General features: G+C 42.3%; 2 protein-coding genes across 2 annotated transcripts in view; both read right to left on the bottom strand.

The window, feature by feature from the left end:
* LOC311497240 (mannosyl-oligosaccharide 1,2-alpha-mannosidase IA) overlaps window positions 1-12,037 on the bottom strand; it is a 184,369-nt gene extending 172,332 nt beyond the window's left edge. Inside the window, exon 1 of the mRNA XM_084557456.1 lies at window positions 10,086-12,037. Within this exon, the coding sequence (XP_084413582.1) occupies window positions 10,086-10,643 (558 nt within the window). The 5' untranslated portion in view covers window positions 10,644-12,037. The remainder of the gene's footprint in view (window positions 1-10,085) is intronic.
* Window positions 12,038-18,524: 6,487 nt separating this feature from the next.
* slc9a1a (solute carrier family 9 member A1a) overlaps window positions 18,525-25,828 on the bottom strand; it is a 34,269-nt gene continuing 26,965 nt past the window's right edge. Inside the window, exon 12 of the mRNA XM_084556342.1 lies at window positions 18,525-25,792. Coding sequence (XP_084412468.1) covers window positions 25,497-25,792 — 296 coding nt within the window. The 3' untranslated portion in view covers window positions 18,525-25,496. The remainder of the gene's footprint in view (window positions 25,793-25,828) is intronic.

Below are 25,828 nucleotides of genomic sequence, written 5' to 3'. Positions count from 1 at the left end.
TCTAATGGGGACCAAATTAAGTCAGATGGATTGCAGTTTCAATACAGTACGCCCATAAAAAGTCTAATTAGATCATTTGCATAGCTCAGAAGCACTCTCGTTCGAACACAGGGGATGAAGGTAGATATGGACTCCACTGACCAGAGGCACTGATTGCGCTACTATGCGGTGAATAACTCATTTGTTGAGCCGATGACTGATTCAATGCAGGGTTTCAACCAGATTTTATTGTCAGTAATTGTTTTAATGTATCAAGTAATTATTTAGCTGATGAAATATCCCAAGAAAAAACACACTGGTGATAACAAGCCCAAGGAAATATCTTTACATTTCGTCCGTCTTCACAGCAGTGCAGACCTTGGGCAATTTTTTTACACATTTTGCACAATGTGTTAACTCACACTATGGGTTTTAATTGGGCTTCCTGCAGGGAGAGAACCTGCAACTCTCACTCCTCAGATCAATCAAGTGACTACTGCATGGATCTCACACTGAACTCCACCACCAAGCCCCTGCACAAAAAAATTCAAATAGTTTATACTGTGTCCTCAGTGTTAACCAAACAGAGTTACTCTGTATAGTTCTGAAGCTGGATTAGCACTGCTGCCTCAGAGGTTAATTTAAGTGAATTATTAATGCACTGCACTTGTCTAAATGATTTTCATCGATTTATTTTAATCTTGAGTGTATGCGGGTCAGTGTGCTATTTATATTTTCTTACTGGTGAAACGCAAAAGTGTCATAACTACAGGACGACTTATGACTAATCAGACACCTGAAGGCCTGTTTCATGCACCCATCTTGCCTTGACAGCTGTACCGAAAATCTACTCAACCGTGACCCCGAAACCGAGATACAAACTCTATTTGCGTTTTACTATCTGTGGCTTGGCCACAAATGCTCTGAAAACAGCTGTTATATCATCTTATTTGACGTTTCTATTCTAGTCTTTTCCATTCTATTCAATTCACGTATTTCCACTGATATACAACTGCCAGATATACATATAAATGTATATACTCTTGCCTAACCAGAGACTGCCATCATTTCGTCAGAATAATGACACTTAAGGGGTTTTCATTGAAAAAACTGTAAAGCCCCATCCCAGCTCTTGGTCTAGATATGCTGCATGTGGGTTTTCATATTATTGAAAACAGGAAATCTTCTATCTGACACCACTACCCTATTTTAGTCTCATTGTAGTACATCAGTATCTGTTCTGTATTAGCTGGAATAGTTTTACTTCTAGTTTACAGGTTATTTAACTGAAAATAAAACCTACAGGGAACAGCAGATTTGAGAACACTGAGTATTTTTTTGTCCTTGGAAGCACAAGTTCAACAGGAGGTAGGATGATGTTCTGTCTATGGGCTTCTATAAAAAACCGTTAACTATTGTCACTTCTGAAACTGGGCAGAGAGTTACACCCATTTCCTGTTGCTGAAGCACGCTGTACTACCATCCATTCTCCTCTGGATGAGAAACCCAAAGTGATGAACCTAACAAAAAGTAAACCCCTGTCTCAGAAGTGGATTTATTTTAAAAGGAAAGCTGACAATGGATTAGTTTACAAGAAATATACTGTATATGTTTTTCAGGGTATTAAATGTTTGGAAAGATCAAATTCTCAAGGAGTATAATCATTACAAGTTGTTCTTTTTAACAGCAAGGGTTTAGCTGTATTTTAAAAAGCAAATGATTTCTCTGTCAATGGCACTTTGAAGAAGCTCTTAAAGTTCACTCTATGACAGCAGCTTTCCAGAATAAGAGGATTCTGAGAGATATTTTGCAGAGGACTGACAGTTCTCTTTCCTTGGTTCTGTTTTTTTTTTTTAACAAGATACACTTGAAGGCTTTATTTTTCTCTAAAAATGCATCTCTTCCACATCCACCTGTTTCCGTCCACCAGAATATTAATGTGCAAGAAATATCCTTAAGAACCTGTCACCTACATTTCACATCCACTTAATGATCAGCACACTGGTGGCCCTCTCACACACACGTGTAGTCATTAGCAGACTATTCAATCAGTTTATTTGTCGTTTCGGTGCCTTCCCACCGACTTGTGGAGGGATGAAAATTGCAATTATCTAGCTTGCCCATCATCCAACTTTGATAGAAACAAAGAAATCTATATGGCTCCCTAATGAGCACTGAACACCACTGCTGCCATTTGATTAGGGCTTAATTGCGATAATAATGAACAAATACACACGGCTCTGGCTAAAACGGTCTTGTAAGCATCCAGCTAATTAATGGCAATTCGCCCACTGATGCTGGTGAAGGAGAAAATCACTAGGGAGACACATTTTTCCTCTCAACCCACAGAAAACTAGACAGCCCTGGGCTGACCATGAAAACACCGTAGCGAGCTTCCCATACGAGAGGGGCCATTGTCCTCTCCCTGATCGCCGACAATAAAAGCTGCTACATAAAAGATGATGTTGTCTTCCGGGGAACTGCCTAAATTGTAGGTCAAAGACTTGACGGCATTATTCAGCCATCTTGAAAGTAGGCTGAAATCGTGTCACAACATGATAACAACAATGCAGAGAAGCCAGTGTGCAACGACAGCGGACGTGCAGCTCGCACTGGCTCTCTGGTGATGCAGAGGAGGGGATGGCTGGTAGAGCAGGGGCAGTAAATGCCTGGGGCCACACACTGGCAGGAAACAGGAAGACCAACAGAAAGAGGAGAAGGGATAGCAGATACAGTGACAGTGCTCTCTAAAATAATCAGAAGCCAGGGTAAATACAAGAAAAACAAAAAGTGGGAAGACTTACGGGGACAAGCCAGGCCCTCCGGCCCACTCTAATGTCTCGCCATTACCCTTTGAACACAGACATGCATGTTGTTTCTGACCAATTAGGCAGGCATAAAGGCAGGGGTCTGGAACTCAGCTAGAGGCTCAGATAGACCGCTGGTTACATCTAGGCCACTCTCCCCCTCTCTTCTTTCCTATTTGTTGAATCTGCCCGAGCAGTGACGCCACGCAGGGAAGGTGGGGGGGCGGAGGTGGTCGGCGCAATTCCATTCGGCACCTTGCAAAGGATGTCAAGCAGAGCCTGCAGCAAACAAGGCCATCCCTGGACCTTTCATCTTCTGTATTTTCGTCATCTGTAGCAAGTACACACACACATACAAACATACGCACCCAGGCCCTCACTCCATCATGCGCCGGCTGAAGCTGTGAAAAATCACAAAGGCTGAAAGCATGCGTGCCACAAGCCAAGACTTAAAGGGGAAGCAGAAAGACAAAATATATTCACATACAGAAGCACAGTCAGTTCCAAAGGTTGCGTCTCCGTCTATCCTTGGTGTTATTATGGAGTTAATAAGAACAATTAAAGAATATAATTGTGGTGCATTCTTTCATACCTTTAAAAGTACAGAGTTCAGTACCCAATTCTAAGTATAATCTGTGCCTGAAAGAGACCACCAAGGCATTTAAAAGACTGGAGATAGTTACGATAAAGGCACAAACTATGAAGGATTTTAGAAAATTCCCAAAGACTTACTGCCCAATAAAAGAAATGATATGCAACTCGAAAGCATCCAGCCAGAAAAGACTGTGTGTTTTTGCCAGAAATCACAGACCTTCAAAAGTCAAGATTAGGAGGTGTACTCACAATGACCCCATTATGTCAGCAGTGAACCCAGGATAAATGGGCTTCCCTGGAACTTATTGCAACATCACAGTGGAAGGGCTGATAGTGTTAAAAAAAAAAAAAAAAAGATTTCTGAACGTCTGGGTGATAAAATGGGAGGAAAGCTGAAATCCACTTTCACGGAAAAAAAAAACAACATACGGCCGTGGCCAAAAGCGTTGCCCACTCATAGCTCTTAGAGCTCCCTTGTTTGAGCAGGGGGTCGAAATGTGAAAATGTGGCCCGAGACAAGACCCGCTGCTTTTACTGGCAACTGACGCAATACCTGCAGGCGAAAGTAAACAGAGCCACAGGGGCCTTGGACGAGTACAGCTGACAAATAGACGGGTGAAGCCTGAATTAAGGTAGGCAAACATGGAAGTGAGGGAGCAAACGAGACAGAGTTTCAGGGAAAAACTGGATTTTATTTTTTTTGTTGTGTAGCCAGTGAAAACATCTGCAAACTCTTCAGCAGGTCACGTCATCAGCAAAAGAAAACGCTATGAGCTGTGTGTGACTTTTACAATGCTGAGGAACGTTTTACAATGCTCACACGCACACAAGACACAGCTTACGTGCATACGCCCCTTGGTTGTTAAATTCAGGTCGAACTATAGGACCATAGTGGCCTCTCGAGCGAGGGGGGGCACTTAAGGCTTTTTTATTCATTCAAGATGTGATATAATCCCCAACCTCTGCCTGCAACCTACACCGACACACATACTTACACAAAGAACACAGAAAACCACACACCCAAATAGACAAATATGTCTAAGCAAAGCAGCAAGAGAGCACACGGTAACCACCTACAAAGAGTTGTGAACGGATACCCGTGCACAAGAGATATGCACACACGCGCACACACGCGCACACACACCTCTTGAAAGGCATGTCTGGACAGAGAAACTTTCCCTGAAGCTACTGCCCCCACCACAAAGGGAATGCGAGAAAAAAAACTGCCGCGAACGCAAAAGGATGTTAGCTAATATCCCTCCCTCTTTTTGTTCACATCCTTCCTTTTCCTCTCTCTATTACACCCGATCACTTACTTCCTGCAGTGATTGAGGGGAAAAGACCCGGCACTGTTTAGCTTAATCAGCTTTTAACGTTCACGGAAACACGATCTTCTCCGCGTTTCCACCTGACCCCTCTCTATCTCACTACACCGTTCTGCAGAGCACACATTTCCTGGGGGGGTTCCTTCGACCTTTAGGGTCATCTGTTATGTGTTAGTGACCTGAACCCTTACTGTTCCTACTTGTTTAAAATTCTGCCTATTCTCCTCCTATCAAAGGTTGCGGGTAGCGAGCTTTCTCATCGGTAGCACCAACGTCAGCATGTAATCAGTCATGTGTAGCAGCAAGATGTAGAAGTGCAGCGACCAGCACACACATATTTCCTGCTTTAGACATCATCGCGATAAAGCTACCCTGTGGGCTTTTTGACAACTTGCAGCGCAATTGAGCAGCGACTTAGATGGGTCTCCGGAAGTTTTACAAGTTTTGACAATTGTGTGTGTTTTGATAGCACAAAAAGATACTCTGGGTACTGGAAAGAAAGAAAAATAGTACCAGAGTCCAATGCCTGAAGACTGTGCATGGAATACCAATCCCATACTCATGGAAATAACATTTGCTGCACCAATAAGCACTGGCAACTACTGCTTCAGAGCAGAGAGCAATTAAAATAAGCTAAAGCAAGCCGGATAAGGTAATATTTAATAATGGAAAAATGTGATGTCAGATCGGAGTCATTTCCAATCCCTGTTTAGGATCAATGCTTGCTCTTTTAACATGTTCACATTTTGACAGGTTCGCTTTATCAGATGTACCATATATCATGCACAGCATCTGTATTACTTAAGTTCTTTAGCATTGCACTTTTTAGGCAGCATTTTGAGCTCCGTTTCAGTCAGTGCAGTGCTTTTCATTGTCGGGGGCTTTCTGAAATAATATGTGGACTGTGAGCCCAGCTGTTATCATTTTTAATCGATAGTGGCAGCTGAGAACCAGCGTCATAAATATTTTAAATTTGCGGTTAAGTCAGCAAACCTTTATCTCACTATTATTGTGGACATGAATGTGATGTTGCACTTTTTCAGATCACACTAAATTGCCTTTTTAAATGCACAACTGCTGTATCTCCTGGCTTTACGTACATTATTGGCTGCTATTGATGTTAACCACCTAGGACGTTACTCTACTACAACAATTACTGTACGTAGCTCTATGGAACCCCTCCTGAATGTCAACAGTGCCCATGTAAATTCATCACAAACAAAGTCTCAGAAAATAGATCACAGGGTGAGTTCCTTTTGACGTGGCAGAGGAGGCCTGCACTGATGCCCAGCAGAACTGACAGGTTGATAATATCGGCCTCGGCTGCCATTGGCTTGCACAATATATCAATATCCAGTGGACCCGGCGGCTCGCTCCCCCACATAAACAGACCAAAGACAACGATGGGCTCACATTCCAAACACCAGCCGCTGACATTTGCACAGCATCCACAGAGGAGGAGGGAAAGCACAAATGTTCCAGCTCTGCGGGAACCCGAGGAAAGTGTAAGCCTTTTCTCAAGACTTTGTTCGTCTTCCGTTCCTTTCTTCTCGCTCAGCTGGTGGCCATTTTCTCGGGCTCGGGCTGAAGGTTGTTTGGCACACCTGATTCGTGGCGGGGAGACAGCGGGGGGAAACCAGGGGTGGAGGGAGGTCAAGGCTCTCGGAGGCGGCCAGGAGGTGGCAGCTTAACGGCAGCATTTTATTCAGACAGACACCCAGCTCACCGGTCATTACTGCTATAAGGGGATTTCAGGTTCAGCTACAAGCTTACCTATTTCTGAGGCTTTGTGCTGGGTTTGTGGGTCTGTGAGTGTGTGAAGCTGTGAATTATAACACGCTGTAAAATGAACACTATGTACACTACCTTTAACTCCCAGCAACTTAAAATTGTGTTTGTCTAAATAGCAAATCACATGTGAATTTCAACTTTACTACATTAAGATTTATGACTGCATTTCAGCTGCATTATGTTCTTCACATAAACCTGACCTCTGACCTTCCCCCCAAAATACATAAAATGTCAGAAATGTATCCACATACTGTAAAATCTGATTTCTTTTGAAAGTTAATGACTGACTTCAATCTATTTCAGATCCTAGCATTTGGTTTCCCTTTCATCAAAGCTATAATCTACAAAGGAAAAAGAAATTGCTCCCGTTCTTGCATTTGAACGTTGTTGTATGAAGTGTGGGAAATGCTGCTGTTAGTCTGTCAGAGGGGTGGCGGCGGTTTAACCAAACCGTCTTACCAACACTGTGCATTTTTTATTTATTTTTTTTGGGTTACAGTTTCACTTTGTGGATTAAACCATTTGTGCCTCTTAAGCCTCCGTTTATAAGTCCTTTTTTCAAATTGCTCGAGGGGTTTTCCATTTCGCTAAAATACTGCTTATTGTGGATTATATGCACGCACAAGTGCACAAGTGCACACGCGCACACACACACACACACACACACACACACACACACACACACTCTGCTGACCATTAACTAGACTGCATACCGAAACAGAACAGATGTACCTCATTTGATTGTTATTAGTCGACACAGTGATGCAGGTGGGCTTGGAGCTGGATGAATAAACACACTGGCAACACCTCCAACTGTCAAACACCACGTTTATCTCCACGCTCTTGATCAACGAGATAATCCACCAAGTTTGCACACACCCAGCTAGCTGGCACAAACACAGCTACCCACACGGGACAAAGAAGCCCTAAAGGATTTTATTGCTCCAGTGGCGGGTGCAGTGGCTCTGTCCTCTCACTGCAGCACTCTTAGCTGTCAGCTCCATCTCTTCACTGAGTTACCTTCTCCCATTTCAAATGCTAGAGGCCACATTATAGAATATATTCCAATTTCCTCAAGCAAATGCCCTCATTTTGACTGCACCGGTCTGCTATGCGCTCAATCGACAAAAGAGAGCAAATCTCCAGCTTTATAGAGACTGCCTCTTAGCACACTCTTCTCTTCTGATGTATGGGATGTTGTGGAGACCAGCAGAGGAGAGAGATATGGAAGCTTCAGCCTGTGAATGAGCCTCAGCCCCCGGAGCTACACGGCTCCCCACCAACCTCTGAAGACCCCTTTTCTCTGCAGTTGTGTTTGTTTGGATGTGCTCCTTCTGCCCTCAACATCTGGTATTTTATCACAGGATTCCAACTTCTACTGTGCAAGCAGAAGAGGACACCCTCCTGTTGCTGCAGGCGCACATTTTGAGTGCTGCGACGCCTCGCCGTCCAACTTCCTATGCCGGAGCCAATGAGGTAGCAACACGGCCATGCAGGCGACTCAGTGAGCCATAACATCACAGAACTACAAACAGGAGGCTGTATGAAAATGACTCTCATCCTCGTCCTACTCAGAACTTTTGGAGAGTCAACTATCTATTAGCAGAGTGTTGGAACAGGTTTAACAGCACCGTGGTGACTTTGGCAGTATTTGCTGGTATGCTGAGAGTCCTAGCTAGCAGCGGGCTGCCTTTAAACATTTGTGATGTGTGATCAGGCAGCCATTGTCCCTTGTTTCACCCTCTCTTGGCAGAGGATGCACACACAGAGGAAGAAGGTGGGGAGTCTGCTTTCTAGTTGTTGGCAGTTGAGAAAAACGATGCCCATTCACAGTTAGGGCATTGAGGCACTCAGTGGGCTGGACCAGACCCTTTTGGGGGGGGGGGTACCCTCTCTCCCTCTCTCTGCATTCCATTACAGTGAAAAAAGAGACTGCTTCTTTTACAGATCTGCTCTGTCTGTAGACAACAACACAAGCTGAGGCACTAAACACACAAAAAACTCTATGACTGCTCAAGCTTCTCATCAGAACCCTGTAATACAAACATCAAAACCTGGCGGGATTTTCAGTCTTATTGTTTGGTTTGGTTTGACATCGGTAAACCTGGACAAAGCGCAGGTTTGCAATGTGTCAGTGCATGCTGGCAGTGCTGGCAGTGTCTATGTGAGCCTCCAAAAAAGGGTGGAGGCTAGTGTTACAACAACAAGAGCAAACCACAAAAAACACACAGCAGGAAATGCACACAGACACAGAAGCGATTAAACATGTCTTGAACGCCTATAAAATAATAAAAGATCCTCCTTCAAGGAACAACAATTAATATGCTGAAACGATAATTGGGCGTGGTGGAAAATATATCTCCCTCAGACGACTATAACCCCGAGGCAACAATTTTGCAGAGCTCAGCTGAACAGACCAGGCGAGCAAAGTCACACTGACTTTCACTTGAACAAGTATCAAAACGAAGAAGCTGTGAGTCAGTGAGAGCTCGTTGCACGAGGGCAAACCGCCCTCCGTCCTCTGACGCCTCACTTGTCATGTTGCACATCACCTCTAGGTATGAAAGGCGGCGCGAGAGGGTGACACCAGGCTGGGAGTGAGAGCGACAACAGGGCTTATCCGTGTCACATGCCGAGGCTGAAACCCATCTGTACACGTTGCCCGATGACCGCCCCGCTACACTCCCCCATCCCTCACTAGCCTCACTTGTCACTTGAGTGGGTACAGATGTGTGATCCACAGACGTGCCCACTCTGGAGCCCTTATTGGACCCACAGGGCCCAACAAAGGCTGGCACACAACTTCAAGAGCTACTGGCCAGAGAGCGGCAGCACGCAGTCACATCATTTGAAGGGGATTGTGGGGGGCAGATAGAGGTGCTGCAGCTAAACACAGGACACTTTATCATTCAGACTGAACTGACAGAGAGTGATAACCGGTTACATAAAAAAACTATTATAGTGAGTCGCACCTTGCACCTTGGCACAAACACAGTCTGTTTTTGCTTTCCTGTCATTCCTGATTGAACAACAGACTCAAATAAAGAGCGGAAGCATTCAAGCTATGTTTAGTCCTGACTTTGTTCTCATTAATAGAAACCCGACAGGAATGTGTGGAGGAGAGAGGCGGTGGGTAAATTTAGATAACTGATATGATTGAGAGGGATTTATTTTGTCTGTTTGACAGCAGCTCCGCAAACAAGCGTCCCACCGCTTCTATACAGAGATTCTCTGTAGAAATTCAGACAAATCAAATCCAACAAGGGGAATATAATTACTTCTTTCAAGTGTGTATGCCTGATTTATTTTATTTTATTTATGTTGGAATAAGGCAGACTGCCATTTATCTGCTGTGTTTGCCTCTTGTGTTTTGACAGCTTGAACAGCTCCCATTCAAAAGACTGACTGTGCATTTGAAACTTATATTAAGACAGGAAAAAAAAAAACTGCGTAAAGGTTATTTTGATATTTTTGGGATAGATAAGACACCTGAATTCACCACGCATGAATGCACCTAACCCTTGAGGATTACAGGGATGTTGACCTCCATGACCCCCCCCCTGCAGCAGGGTCACGGTCACACGCTTACCTCTTTGACTTTCTCCCGGCGCTCGTCGGTCTTGGGGTCGCTCGGTTTGCCGTTGTCCCTCCCCAGCGGCGGTTTGAGCATGCACCCCCTGAACTTGTTGTAATTGAAAGTATCCGTGTGGGCACCGTGGTCCGGGGACGTCACCCTCTCCGAGGCGGACTCCGTCCTCGACCTGGGCAGAGTCAGGTCCTCCTGCGCTTTGCCCCCGGCGAGCCGCTCCTCGGTCGCCTCATGAGAGACGGGGGGTTTGCGGCTCAGGCTCTTGAGCTTGGCGCCGCTCTCCCCCTTGGCGGAGGTCATGCCCCGCGGATGCTCCTGCTCCTTGGGTCTTTTTAAGTGCTCCCTGACATCGTTCTCGGAGCCGGAGCCCACTGTGACCGGCTGGACCTCCGTCTTGGACAGGAAAATGCGCTTTAGTCTGACGGAGTCGGGCAGAAAGAAAAGGGCCCCAAAGCAGAGCGTTACCAAACCCGAGAGAAAGAGCAGAAAGACGAACTTCTGGGACAGGCGCAGACCCATGCCCGATGCCGACACACCGGGCAACTTTCGGAAAACCATTGAAAGTTTTTTGTCGAGACGCTTCCTAACGGACTACACGATGTGTTGACAGCCTCCACTCTATGCTGATCAGCTGCTCTGCTGCTGTGAGGTCTGTGCAGAAACTAGACTTCAAACACACCCCCGTCACACTATCGATCGGATCTGCATAAGCGGAGGTTAGGGGCCTGCCTACATGTACAGTTAAGCAATCATCTGGCTACGCGGTCAGAGCTCTGCTCCGTGCAACGCAATCAGCTGATTTAAAAAAACGCCAAACCACAAAGCAGAGCAGGGCATATGTGCTGACGGAGAAATGCCACTGGCGTTCACTCGAGCTGTGTTCAAGAACAACTGGATGGCACACGCCGGGCTGAGAAATAAATGCACTTTTAAAGGAGGCGATCAAACGTCAGGCAGTCGTCTGTCTGGCCTTTGAGCAAACTTGGGACTCGAGGCATCGTTCCACGCCGTGCAAATGCTCAATAACACACTGCCCTACGGTGCAAAACCTCAAGCGAGCAGCAGAGCATCTTCTCCTCGCCTCCTCGTTCCGGAGCCACGGAGCCACGCTGCTGCGCTACAAGCCCCTGAAATCGCGTTTAAGATCGCACGCCGCTTCGTTTGCATCTATTCCGGTAGGCTGGTGGACGGAAACGCGTGCATTCATGTCGCCTATCTGTCAAATGGTGCTCCTCCGGCAGCCTCCGTTTCTCTCTCCCCCTCTCTCTCTCTCTCTCTCTTCCTCTCTCTCTCTCTCTCTCTCTCTCTCTCTCTCTCTCTCCCTCTCCACTGGCGTCAACACGCCGGCTGAAACAAATCGCTGGATGACATGAAAGAAGGCGGGTTTTGTCCCGTGTGAAGTTATCCTAGCAGCCCGATCCAAATCCGTAAAATAAACAGATCCACCGTCCAGTCCGCCGGTTTCCAACAAAGACAGACAGACACGCTGCCGTGTCGTCGCTCCGGTACGAGCCGTCGTCTGCCCGCTGTGCCTCTCTCTCTCTCTCTCTCTCTCTTTCTCCCTTTCTCTCTCTCGTAGTGCGCACTTGTGTCGCTGTGCCTGCGTAAAAAAAAAAAGAAAAAAGAAGAAGAAGCGAGAGGAGAGGGCTGGAAATGTAACATATAGGCTAGTGCGGGCAGGGTGAGGAAGAGGAAGAAGAGGAAGAGGAGGTGGAGACGGAGGAGGGGGGAAAACAAAACGGCCCGCTGCTCCACAATCCGGTGGGCTGGTCGGGTTTCTTGACGGATATTCACAGCGGCTTATCAAAACACAGTTAAGCCTTTTGGACAAAGGGGAGAGAGGTCTGAGCGCCTCTGAACGTCAGGAAGCCATTGAAACACCCCCCGAGGAAATGTTTCAATTCTGGGATGGGTGCATCTGCTGCAGATGCCTCAACAGCAGTGTGACACACATAAATCCAAGCCAAGTTTTCATTTCTGATTTTGGATTCGAGGCCTGTTTGTCTCTTATTGAAAGCAGTGCAGAGAAAGTCATCTGGTGAAGTGATTGTATTTATCCAGTCAGTACATTCATTTTGTTCAGTTGGTTATAGCCTATCCACTTAAAGATAAAAGTCTGAAGAACCCCCACTTTTCCATTTTCCGATGCTGGGTGACCATGGAAGAAGATTCAAATACATTTCTGGTTGCAGCTCTTATTGCTGTGACCAAAACTTTTATTATCAGGTTGCTCTTCATATTCTGGAACATGTATATTGCCAGTGCAATGTATGCGTTTCCTATGATTAGTTTGCATGTATTTCCTGCATCGCTCAGAAAACAAATGCCGCCATAATCCAGGCCGACATGTCCAAACAGAGCACCAAAGTGGGGCTTCATGATGTTCCCTTTCGTGTGTGTTCCTACTCCTCTTAACAGTCAAAACAGCTGGTGGCGGTCTCAAAGTTTTGGAGTTATCTCTGCAGATTCATCAGTGCCCACATCTGTACTGTAAACACGATGACTGATCAGTGGAACACAGTGCTAGATGTCCTCAGACTGCACCTTTATGAGCACTAGTGCATTCGTGAAACATGTTCTTTAAGGTCATTTTGGCTGATTCATGCTTTCTGCTTACCAGATATGTGTTGTCGTCACACGTAAATCCTGTTTACTTCTCAAACTAAACTAGAAACTATATTTATTGCTTAATACTTAAAAGTTACTCTAAAAACTAGAGGAGCGTAAGTGGAAAGATATTGTCTGGAGCTTTTAACCTTATTACATAGTTTTCATCAGCAGATGGAGCATCGTGGAGCTAGAGAAAAGCTAGTTAGTTGACCTTATGACTTTAACGCCTAATTTCAAAGTTAGTCAATGAGTCAGGATTTGTGGTCTGAGCTGTGTGGACACAGGTATGCAAAGTTCAGAAAAGTGTGTTTGCATTATGTTTGCATAAGCAGGATGGAAGCTGATCTGTAAACAGCGTTTTCTTGGGTTTAAATAAGATAGATGAGCAAATGAGTCTGCACTTACCGAAGAGCCTGCGCAGCACTATTCTACTAATGCCCCCGAAAGCAGGAGCAGGCGCAAACAATGGTCTTTCAATATCTGGCTTTAATTGGAAATCAATTAAAGCTCCAGCACAAAGGCCTCCAGGTGGGTTGTTGTCATTCCTCTGTCTAAAAGTTGCCTCAGGATATCCCCGAAATCAATGTATTTAACGTGGGCCATCAGCGACATTGACATTCCTGACAATGCCTGTGAAGTCTGATGAACCCTTGATGAACCTTAACCACAGATCTTCATTTCTTTTTTTTCCCACCTGTTTCATCCTCTCAGTTGGAATAATAATTTCAACATAAAAGCGGACGTTTGTCTTCCTTCCAGGCAAAAAGAAGAAAGTTGACTACAATTTTAACATTTACTCCCAAATCCTCCTACTGCACAAGTACGAAGCGCTTATTAAAAACGACACACGAAACTCCTCAGGCTCTTCTGTTGTCACTTTCAGGTCCACGAGGTGGGACGAGCTAATTTTAAGGTAATTTCAATTGGATTTGACCCCACTTTTTCACTGCTGAGCCGCCATTCCCTGCAGGCCTAATTGAGTCAGACTGTTGGGTTGTCTGTAAGACAGAAGTGTTGAATTAGCCTTTTTAGTTTTTGATCCGAGAGCATTTCCTCTGAGAGCAGGTAAATCTACGAAGCATTTTGGGGGATTCATCACTGACAAAGGGACAGTTTGTAGTCGGAGAGAGGGGCTTTGTCAGGGCTCAGTGTCTGTGTATAATGAGGCCTGAATCTGAGGCGCTTTATCGCTGTGTGCTGCAGCATAATCTGTGTATTGGCTATACCTGCGCATTTTAATGCAATGCAGTTCATTCAGGGGTTCTGACGTGTTTTTCTTGAATCTGCCATAGAATTATTATTTAAATAATATGTTTTGCACATGATGGGATAGTTATCTGTGTTTCTAACTTAATTTAAATAGAGAAGATAAAGTGTAGTCCAACACTACCTCTAACTATAATCTTAGTAGTAAATGTGTGGTTTAATTAAATATAAAGTAGGCTGGGTTTAGAAATGAAGGCTTTGTAAATGGCATTAGACCGTGCATGTGTACCTAATAAAATGGCCACTGATTGTTGCACAACTCATTAAAAAGTGAGGGCATACCTTTCGAAGAAACGCTGAGACATTTTCGGTACATTTCATTTTATGGATGATCCTGCCTACTACAAAATGAACTACCGGCTGCTTCCTTTTTAAAGCAGCTTAATAGACACATCAAGTTAGTGCTTCTCAAAAGGCCAAGCCAGACATGAGTCCAGTCACTGAGCTCGCATGAAGCCGCGCCCGGCCTGTGACAGCGCTAGTTTATCACCAGAATAGATGAGCAAGGCGATGCGGTCTCACTGCTACCAACAGGCGAGGGGGGGAAGAGGCGAAGCGCGCGCATTTCCGTTCACCAAAAATAGATGGTAAACTGTCCCCACAAAGGTCACGTCTTGTGTACTTTGCATTCGCTTCTGAAACTACCCGAATAGTGTTTTTTTTATTTTTTTATTTCACACTGGAAATGTCATTTGTGTATTATGACTCTTCATCAGAATGCAGCACCGGCACACACACAGTGTCCTCATCAGCACAGGGCTGCACATACCGGCACCTCATGTACAAACATCATTTGTTGTTGCGGTGAGGAGAATCTGGCGCTGCATGTAACTTTGTTCGTATGTGGCTAATAAGGACGCACCTCTCAGCTTGGGCTTTGTTATCAGACTGACTCATGGTGGGGCAGCTGGGAAACATTTGCACAAACAGAATATTTTGGGAGCAGAAGCATTGATATTGTATTTTTTTAACTGGCGTGTGATAATGATCAGAGCAGACATGTACGGTAAGAAAGTCTTTTGCAAAGAATATGCTTGTTTCTTTGCTGTGTCATCTCACTGAATCATAACTGCTAACGATCACATAATGGTCATTCTGGAGATGTATGCTGGACGTGGTTAAAACAGCCGTCTTAAGCATATTTTCTACGGAGGGTCGGACTGTAATATGTCCTGCGTGCCATAACCGCTTCTGCTCTTGTTTTCAAAAATTCAATTCAGCCCCACCCTGATGTTTTATTCATCACAGAAGACGCCAATGAAAAAGTCCATCTCTGTGTTCTGCTCGTTCCAATACGTCAAACAGGCAGAGATGCATCAGCCCGGGCCAGTGTGTCCGGATTAATAATGTCACCACGTCCGCTATTTGTTTCTTTAAGCACCGCTGCAAAGACTTCTCTGACACCGGGAATCATGGCCCCCGCAGGACTCTTGATGTCAAGCCATAAATATCAGGGGCGGCTTTTTGGGAGAGGGTGCTGACCCTGGTGCATCATGCTGGAGATCTACTGACACAGCAGACTGTACTGTAGATAGAGACCACACTGTACTCATCTATCAATTCTGGGCCACCTGACAAGATGCAACACTGGCGCCTCAAAAGATTTTGAATCATTTCATCTTAGTTGGAGTTTTGTTGAAGCTTTGTACTTTGTACAGTATAGGAAAAAACATTCAGTTCAGTAGAAGTGACACCACAGTGTCAGATATTACAAGCCCTTCACTTAAAATCTGATTTAAGTAAAGATGCATTAGAAATCAAATGTGCTCTAACATACAAGTAATTTATCATAGAAGTTTATCTAATTTTAACAATCTAAAAGGTTTTCTGTGTGAAATCTGAATCTGCAAAGCAACCAATTAAATATTGTTGAGCAAATAGGTGCATATTTGTGAAACAGGGACTGGGAGCAAAATATAATACAATGGACATTTTCAAGCACAGCACAAGCAGCTCAAATAAATGAACTTTCCAACATAGCAAACATTACCAGTGCGGCACGTGTACAGCTTTGCTTACTGTGTGCACAGTTCTTCTCACGTGAAGCCGTCCAAACAGTCACGATGTGCATCCCTCGTCCAACATAACCGGAGCAGATCCGACCAGCTATCAGTGCAAATAGTATCAGCGCAACAATAAGCTCAGCCTTATTGCCTCGCTGTTACACTCGCCGGTTCCTTTTTTAGACAGAACAAACTGCAAACTGCTGCGTGCACTTGGCCCTCAAGTGACCCCTCTCCACCAGATTCATAATCAAAACAGCTCTCATCGTGTAAAAAAATATTTTCAGTGCACAGCAGCCGATGCAGAAAATCTGAACATTCACTTGCGGGGAGCATCAGTGTGGTGGCTGAGGGTTTTTATTGCCTAAACACAACAATTAGCCATACATTAGATGAGGTATATGGAGCATGTAAATGATAGGGAATGCGATAGAAAACAAGCCATTAAGCTGATGGAATGAGGCCGCAGAAAAGCCTCACTTGCTCCCAAACAAACTGATTAAACATAGCAGTATGCTTTTAGTGTACAAGCCATTCCTAAAGTGAAATTGCAAGTGAAAGAGTAAAAGCTTGCTCAGGAAAAGCAGCTCTGTGATTTTACAGTTATATAGTGCCATCTGCTGGCGGATTTAGATAAAGCACAATCCTGGAATGAGGCTATGGCTAAATCTGAATACATTTTTGCAAACATTTTGGTTGGCATAAAATCCAGCCAAATGTCCAAATATTACTGCTGAGCTTACTTTAGGCAGATTATGCAGATATTTATATTACTAAAATAATCCCTGTCACTCACAAAAGTAGGCAAATAACCACTAAACTCTCAGATCCTCTGTGTGTTTAGAGGCGACTGAGGGTCACTCTCATTCTCAAAACAAGCCGTGTCATTACATGTAAAGGGCAGCCACTCTAAACATTAAAGAGCAATCAGATAATCAGATGAAAATAAGCAGAAGAGCCCTCATGCAAACGGGGCCAATTTAACCGGCTCGACAATGATGGGGATGGCAGTTGACAGACAAATTAGACACAGTGATTTAACTAGAGCCAAACAGGAATGCATAAACACTTGGTCCGATCCATTTGCAAAGCTTTCAGGCTTATTTCACACTCCACATGTAAATTTATAGCAGAATGGAAGGGTGTTAAATATCTGCCATTTGGTTGTTTAGTGTGTGTTTATTGTGATGCAGTCACTCAGAGCATGGGTTTGTTTTTCCCCAGTTTGTTTTCGTGATCTTTGTTTGGATCTTTAGATTAATTGCTTTTTATGGATTTAATCTGAAAGAGGATACATTAAAAATAAAAAACTTACCATAAACATACCATATATGAGACTTGTTGTATAGCTTTTTCTCACAACTGGTTAAAAGTATCAACATGTTTAGGAGGTTGTTAAATGGCAAATATCTTAAATATGAGCTTAAAAGAGTAGTACATTATACTGGGTTGTCACAAACAATGGAAACCACAGGAAACAGCTGGCCTGGTTAGGTGTAGTGGTAAACCAAATCCTTTAAAGGAGACATAAATCATGTTTCTGTTCTGATAATGCAAACTATATATTAGACTACAACACCCATGCTAAAATCTGATGTTAAAAATTTTATTTGAGGGATTTTATTTTTAAGTTTATTTTTAGAATTTCTTTCTTTCTAGCTAGCTTTATATATTTATACTTAAATACTGTATATTCACCATATTTATTTCTGCAGCTCTCCTCAGGACTGTGCACCTTACCTCTATGTTTATACTGTATATATTTTCATATGTCTTTTTATACTGTATTTTTGTTTTTTTGCACTGTTATTGGTGACGGCTTTAATTTCATTGTACATGTGTATAGTGACAATAAAGGCCTTCTATTCTATTCTAGTGAGCTGCCATTTTGAAAAAAGAGAAATGGTCTCTGTAAGAGGATTGGTTAGTTCTGTTGGCAGCTGAACCCTTGCTTAACAAAATGGTCTTGCTCCGTAGCCTATTGTCAATTTCACTATTCATGAAAACTGCAAGGTGGTGAATGTTTATATATCTCACCTATTTAAATCATATTAAGGCTTAAATTTAGGCATAAATAAGGGCATGTCCGCTTTGAATAACAAGTTGGTGTCCTCATAGGCTGCCAGCTGTTTGCCTACTTGCATTCCATTTCCACCTTTTTATCCCATTTTTAAATCAGTCAGGAGTTAGGCAAAGTCAAACACTGCCACGATGGCTGAAGCCACTGCGCTGATCTTCAAAACCGCTCTTTGTGAATCCCATGGGTGACATCAAGGAGGGATTATCCATTTGTATATACAGTCAAAAGCTACAGCCAGCAGCTGCTAACTTAGCTTGGAAATAGCTAGCTTGAGTCACTCAAGCTAGCAGTTTCCAAGTTAAGCTAATCAATGTCACTTTAAGTCACTAGTGTTACTAATTACATTTATGTGTACGCTACTGTGTTCTTTTTATCTGTATATATTGTAATTTTTCTTGTGTTGCTGTTATAGTTTTTATCTTTATCCTGCTATAGTTTTACATTTTTTTGCTGCTGAACCAGAGAGCTGTTAAACTATATATTTATAGACTATGACAGTAAAAACTTCTATTGTTAGTTAACCTACAGTCAAATATTAGTTTAACTTGGTCAGCATCAGTTTCAGAACCCTGTTGAATACCCGATCATAGATAAGGATGAAACTGAATGGCTTGTCAAGCCCACTATACGTCCAGTTTCTTATGCTTTAGATATTGTCTCTAAAACATAAGGTGCGAGGAACTCCTTATTTAACATTATATGTATGTGTATCAGGGAGGCAGAGTTGCTGCACAGCAAGAAGGTTCAAAACTGCTGACCACCTAGGGCCTCTGTGTGGAGTTTGCTTTTATTCCCTGTGCCTGTGTTGGTCTTCTCTAGGTGCTCCAACATCCTCCCACAGTCCAAAGACATGCGTGTTAGATTAACTGAAAGATTTCAAACTGGGTATAGATGAGCATGTGGATGGAGATGGTTGTTTGTCTTTCTGTGCTGTACTGGCAATGTGTTGAACCTGTGCTGTAAATTTTATAACTTGATTGATCAAAAAAGTGAATCAAGTCAGTTCTTTACAATATTAAACCATTTAATAAAGACTAATCTTGGCAACGTGTGCCTAAAACTGGAGCCTGAGAGACACTGCGAACTTAGAGATATAGCATATAAATAAAAAATATGCCATGGTTGACTTATAAAAATACATTTCTCTAAAGTAAAAGTGAAGCCTGTTTGTTATGCTCTACCTCCTGACAAGATAATCTAATGTGCCATCTGTCCCACACAACATTCAGTTTGTTTTCCATCAGTGATATTACTGATTTATGGACAGCTCAACTTAACTACTGTTTGAAATGGTAATCCGGCAATTAAAGCTTATTTTACTGTTTACTTAGTGTTAATTCCTCTGGATGAGTGTCAGCTAAACGCCTCCAAATTTAAATATAAAGAGGATTTTTCAGCCGACAACAATTCCAGTAATTGGAGCCTTAAATTAGACTCGTGAGATGTTAAATTAACTTGGCGACCCAGTAGCTCTGCTAGAACATGATAGAATGCAGCAAATGCCAACAATTTTAAATGAGCGCGCATTATAAATAGTGCACATCCATTCCAAAAGTATTACAGAGTTAATACGTTTGTGAGGCCAAGCTGGTTAAGGAGCACACGAGTCATTGTGATTTTCCATTTAGCAGAAATAGAAGCGGGATAAACAATCTGTCTGAGCCAGAGCGGCCACTGCTTTCTCTCTGGATGTCTCACATTTCCTCCATGCACACTGCATTGCTGACAAACCCAGCAATGCCATTACATTTTAACCAGGCAGACAGTTCATTCTGAGTTTATTATGCTCAGGAAAGTATCCAATTCTAGAATGCCTCCCAGATATACAAGTCCAACTCCTACATCTACATTTTACTTTTGGGACTGTCTATTTTCAGAATGCTGGTGATTGTATTTTAATTAGAATGTGCAGCACACTATACCCTGCTGACCAGAAAATGTTATTACAAGCTCAAACATCTGTGATGATGTGCAGAGAGACCTGTGTTGACTCCATGTTGGCCAGCTGCATTACATTTGTTTGACAACTACCAGATAGACTAGCTACATATTTACACATAAAACTCATCAATGATTGTAATACAATAAATCAAATGTGCGTAATAAATACTGGTCATTTTGCTGTATTTTGCTAAAGCATGTCTTTTCCAGTAAAATATTGAAGGTAAGCCTAACTTTTAGCTGTATTTTTACAAAATAAAGCCATAATGCTCACTTAAATGAAATGTCCAACCGTTTGGGAATTATGTCTATTTGCTTTTTAGGGTTTATACCAGTCACAAATACAGGATATGCTAAGTACTGAGCTACAGCTGCTAAAACTGAAGCTAAGAAAGCAAAAGCAAAACCATCCTCATAGAACCTCAATGTTAAAATGCCCAACTTCACAGTCCAACAGTCTCTATAGGTAATTTCCTCATTTGTGAAGTTACAAATAGGATAAAGACATTGCCAATTGCAATTCTGAGTGACACATGCTCTGCCTCTCTGCCCGTCTTTGAATTAGCCAGGAGATAGGCGAAGTCAAACACTAACAAGATAGCCGAAGTCACTGTACAGAGCTTCAAAACTGCTCTTCAGGAGTTTTATGTGTGACACCAACAAGGGTTAGTGCATTTGTATATATAGTCAGTAGCTACAGCCAGCAGCTACTATCTCAGCTTGGCATTAGCGCTGGAAACAACAGTAAATCGTTAAGCTAGCATGGTCAAAAATACACTTGGATTTTTATAAACATTTTTACAAAAATTAAAAAAAAAAAATCAGTGAATGAGAGGTGGTGGTAGGGTAATTTAATCACATTTATATTACACAGACTCAGACTAGAGGTTTCCAAGCTAAGCTAACCTACAGCCAATGGTTAGCTTAGCACAAAACTTAAACTCACTTTCTTTGCAACTGGTTAATGTGTAAACTAGAATGAAACCCCTTAGGTTTTTCCCCATTTTTTGGTGAAACAAAAACGCAAACGGTCATTTATAAAACACGGACACAGGTGTGTTATAAAGTATAACTTTAATCTAGTATATAGTTTCAGATGTAGTTTCATTAGTGGTTGTTAGTTTTACTGGGCATTACAATGGAATGCTAAAGGCTAAAGATGAATCATCAAAAAGTGCACATTTTATATCTTTTATATTTTATACCTATATCTATTATATATGTGTAATCCATTCATGTTTATATAAAATTAAAAAATAACTTTAATCATTGCAAAATTTCAGCAAACAGCAAATAATTAACTGACAAATAAAATCATCAAACGCATGAAGATAAACAAGACAAGATATGAATAAAAGGGAAATATAATCCACTCTGTCGACATGAAACTCACTAGGATTTTTAAATTCCCAGCTTCTTCGCCTTAAAAACATCAACCTAGTTCCTGGAAATAAGGCCCGTCGTAAAGTACATTCCTTTTCCCTGTGATGTGTCACCTGATAGCCATGCACATTGTATACACTACATTAAAGCCTTTTATTGCTCTCTCATCAGTGTTTTGAGATAAAGGTACTGCTTTGTTAAAGTGCTCGGTGTGGTGTACCATGGCGTACTACAGGAGTCGGATGAGGCAAACTGGAGAAGGATGAGGTAAACAAAGGAGTGAAAACAGTCTTTGGGTGGAGTAATGACACTGCAGGGTCATTGGGGTGATGGCGGCAAGTGTGCGTCACACTGCCATTACTGTCTTTTATAAGCGACAGTTTTATGCCAGGCCAGTGAAATGTTACACTTAGAATGTTTTTGCATGTTTTAGCCCATGTAGTACAAATCATGTAGCAACCAAGTTTTTTTTTTTTTTTCTACACAAGACCGCGTTTAAAATTCATCCATTCTACTACAAGATATAGTTATAATCTTCACTGCAGTTATTCTATGACAAAAAGTAATCAGATGTAAATACAGACCTGATGTTTATGGTGATGGAGCTACACAGATGTCCTATGTTGAAGGGCATGAATGGAAACTATTGGCTGCATCTAAAACATGCAAAAAAAAAAAAAAAGTGCGGCCTAAGATTTATTTGTCAGCTCGAGGGGCTTAAATGTAATTGATGCATTCACATTACTTTACCGAGTGGAACAATTTTAACTTCAGGAGCATTGAGTTCAAGCGTAAAACTTAGAAGTGGCACTGATTATAGCTTAAAGCAGTAAACTCAGCCTGTTTGAAGCAGAGCCTGCACTCCACCGTTTAAAGTTTGCTTTCAGGGTCCTGTTACAAGCAAACATGAGATGGAAAAAAAACTCACAGTGAAGGCTTCCGCAAAGAACAACACCATGCACAACTCCAGATACCTGGATGTAAGCAAGAGATGAAGCTGACGAAAACAATATTTTAAACAACAGAACAGTTGAACAATTAAAGCACATGAAGTCGTTTAAATTACATAGAAATATTATTATGTAATAGGTGAACGCTGGTGAGGCAACAGGGTGGTAATCCTGTCCAAAGTATTCAACGAGGAGAACTTCACAACCTTAAAGCATTTCAACACTGCAGACAAACCTCCAGTGTGGAAGTTTTAACTACAGAAAACATTCATTTGAAAAAAAGAAAGCAAAGACAATTTGACTGTAAAGGGATTAGTTTGATTTGTGCGTCAAGTAAAAGAAAAGCAAAAATGATGCGAAGATGACATCAAATATTATACAAGAATACCATAAAACAGGTTCTTCTATAGGCTCCATGGCTTCAGGTTAAGGTTTTCTGCACCAAACATTACTCTCTGAGGAGCGCGAGTATGTTTGCCCAAAGGATGCATTTGGTGTGGAATTAAAAAAAAAAAAAGTATGAAAATAGTGTTTATTTTCTTTCTTTGGAATAAAAAGAAGCAATCAAACATATGGCGCCTCGTTTTAAGGATTGTTATAATCTAAATGTGAAGCTTTTGGTTTCCCCATATTTGATCCCCAAGTTATATTAATTATCATTTTGATGCAAAAGTACTCTTACAAGTTGGTATTTTCTCAGATAGATAAGTAAGTAGCTGTGTAAAGCTTTGCATTCACACACAGATATAATCATTACAAGTGTGTTTAGAGATGTATTACTTCTTGTTGCAACCTTCCTGAAATCTCTTCATCAGCATCTGCAGAGGAGTGGATTAGAAGTTGAAGAAACTGACTTTAAGTGGCCAAATTATCAAGCATCTGGCAATTTAGAAGCTTATTTATAGCTCATACATTCAATGCTGCATCAACAGGCAACTATGAAAAGAGGATTTGAGGATGGAGAGCAAGCAATTTGGCCCATCAGTTGAGGGTTTTGAAAATATGCTTTTTCGACCACACTCTTGGTGACATTTTCAGCACACTTCTCCTCTCTATTTGCTGATATTTCAGAACAAAGGTAAATTCAATTTGGTTGGAAAATAAGATGTTTTAAGGTTTGCCCCTGTAGTTGAGAGATGGAAGGGTCTAACCTCAAAAGAATCCCACACACTCTGCTGGTGAGGTCAGATGTTTCACCTGACTTCCATGACAAAATATCCTACATTAACCCTCACTAGAGTAACCGAAACAGGCCATTTACAGGTTCTTAAGAAAAGAGGAGTGGAAGAAATGAACAAACCTGTGGGGTGCTTCTGCTCTTTGCCCTCAGCTGTAACGTGAGCATTCTGGGTGTAAGAGGATCAGACAAGATTCAGTCGTCACTAATACCAAGAAAACAGCCCGAAAACTGGAACAGTGACTCACTCGAGCTACTTTAGTCAGACTGAGTTTCAAAGCCAAGTTTGCTTTCTATGGTAAAGTCTCTGCATGGCCGGTAACCTGGGGAAACCTAGTTTCTTTATGTTATGAAGCCCAGTGACATGAATACTTGTGGGTTTAAAATCCAAGATAAAAAAGTTTAACGACATAGTGTCTATTCCATTAAGATGTTCAAATGACTGTGAATGAATATGTCATCACTTCAATAAATTAAATAATTTATGTCATATTCCAATTCACTGAGGAGCGGTGTAAAGAAGACATGCGCTGAAACAATAGACTATGTTGTCGTCACCAGTCAACTTTTCAGTCAGATGTGCAAAGATCGTAACCAAGTGTTTGTCTTAATGCCCTAGTTTGATTTTCGCTTTGCGTTTAGCAGTGATTTGCCTTAACATTTTGCAAGTTTAGAAGATTTAATGACTTTTAAAGGGTTTTCTTAGATGTAATTTATTTACATATCTTACACATCTATACTGCATAGAATTACTTCTTTTTTTTTTTGAAATAATTTATTAGCCATGACACACCCACAGTCTTAGATATCGAGGAAGGCTGGGAGGCATGGATGGATTCAAATGAACCTTCACTTTTCGTGTTCATGTGTAGGGCACTAATGCTTCTTTTAAAGGCCAGTTAATAAAACATAAGAATGCAATAGGCATGTAAAAAGTGCACATTAAGGATATGATCTGATCTATGGGCAGACACTTAACAACCACGCCCCTACGTCAGTGAGTTTCAAAGGGGTCATCTACAGAGAAAAGTGACATAACGTGATTTTAACTTGGACGGGAAAACGAGTATGATGGCAGATGACAACGTACGTGCTGCATCACAGCCTCTATAACAAGCTTCCCAAAAGCTCAGCTTCACTCCTCGTTTGTAGGTCAAAACTCCCTGACCTCCTACAACACTGGGACATTTTTCAAGTCCACATTAACTCCCTCCGCAACCGTAGAACAAGGCCGCAAGTCTGTAAGTAATGACTATAAAGTGTGGTGCCTTAATACAGTGGCTTGCACAGTGACTAAATACATCCAGCTTTTAACCAACAGCTCGCATATGCTGGAGCAAACTCTGATTACGACCAGATGTTAGTGTCTACAAAATGAAAATACAATGCATTTAAAAAGACACAGATAAAAATGCACCGAGTGAAAATGTTTGACATCAAATAAGGCCTAATATTTTAAAATAGCTACAATCTAAATGTTTGGATATCCAGCAATTTCAAGAGACAGGATGAAACTCAAGTTTGGTGTTGACTGATTACATGTAAGACCAGCATGTCTCAGAGAATGACAAGAAAGTTTTAAAAACATAAAATTAACAACTATGCTATCATCAGGAACGAAAATCAATCTGACACCAAAGAAGAAATAACATTGTCTGACACTAAAACAGTTCAAACCTTTGGTAATGCATAGATCTTTCCTGGATTTCTCAGATTATCAGCTATTACCCATCTCCCCCAATAGCAGTCCCAGCAGCTGCTGGTCCCCTCCTGACGAAAAAAATAAAGAGCAATGACAATAACAAACTAATGGCTCTTCCTTTTCTTCTCAGGTAATCTCCTTTTGCATTTTGTCTCTGCTTCATACAGCATTAGTAGTTTTGGCGTGTTTGGTTTCTGAACCAATGACATAATTTAGAGCAGAGCAGTGAAGCAGCCCTCTCCACTCTAACCGGTCAATGTGGGCATGCCGCCTGACCCTTCCATATCTGGTCTAGCATCTTAGGGCAGGAAGGGCTCATCCTCGTCCTCGTCCGCACTGGGACCGGGGTCGCTCAGACACCTCATAAGCTTCTGCTGATCTCTTCCTGTGTCTGCCTCGCCCGACTTGTCAGGGGCATTTGTCCTCGATGGAGGTTTCATCGTCAGACCATGGTCTTCCTCCTCCTGCCTCTCCTTTTCAGCCTGTCTGAACTCATCCAACAAGTTAACAGAGTCTGGAGACTGGGGAGAAGCCAGGTCTACTTGGATTGTGGGCACCTTGTCTGACGCCGGCTTTGAGCTGTAGGCTTGGGGGTCTGGAGACAGGGTAAAGGCACAATGTTAGGGCTTTA

Source organism: Chelon labrosus (assembly GCF_963514085.1).
Source record: "Chelon labrosus genome assembly, chromosome: 12".
Classification (NCBI taxonomy): Eukaryota; Metazoa; Chordata; class Actinopteri; order Mugiliformes; family Mugilidae; genus Chelon; species Chelon labrosus.
Note: the sequence above shows the minus strand (reverse complement) of the source record. Positions and strands in the feature narration are given on the sequence as shown.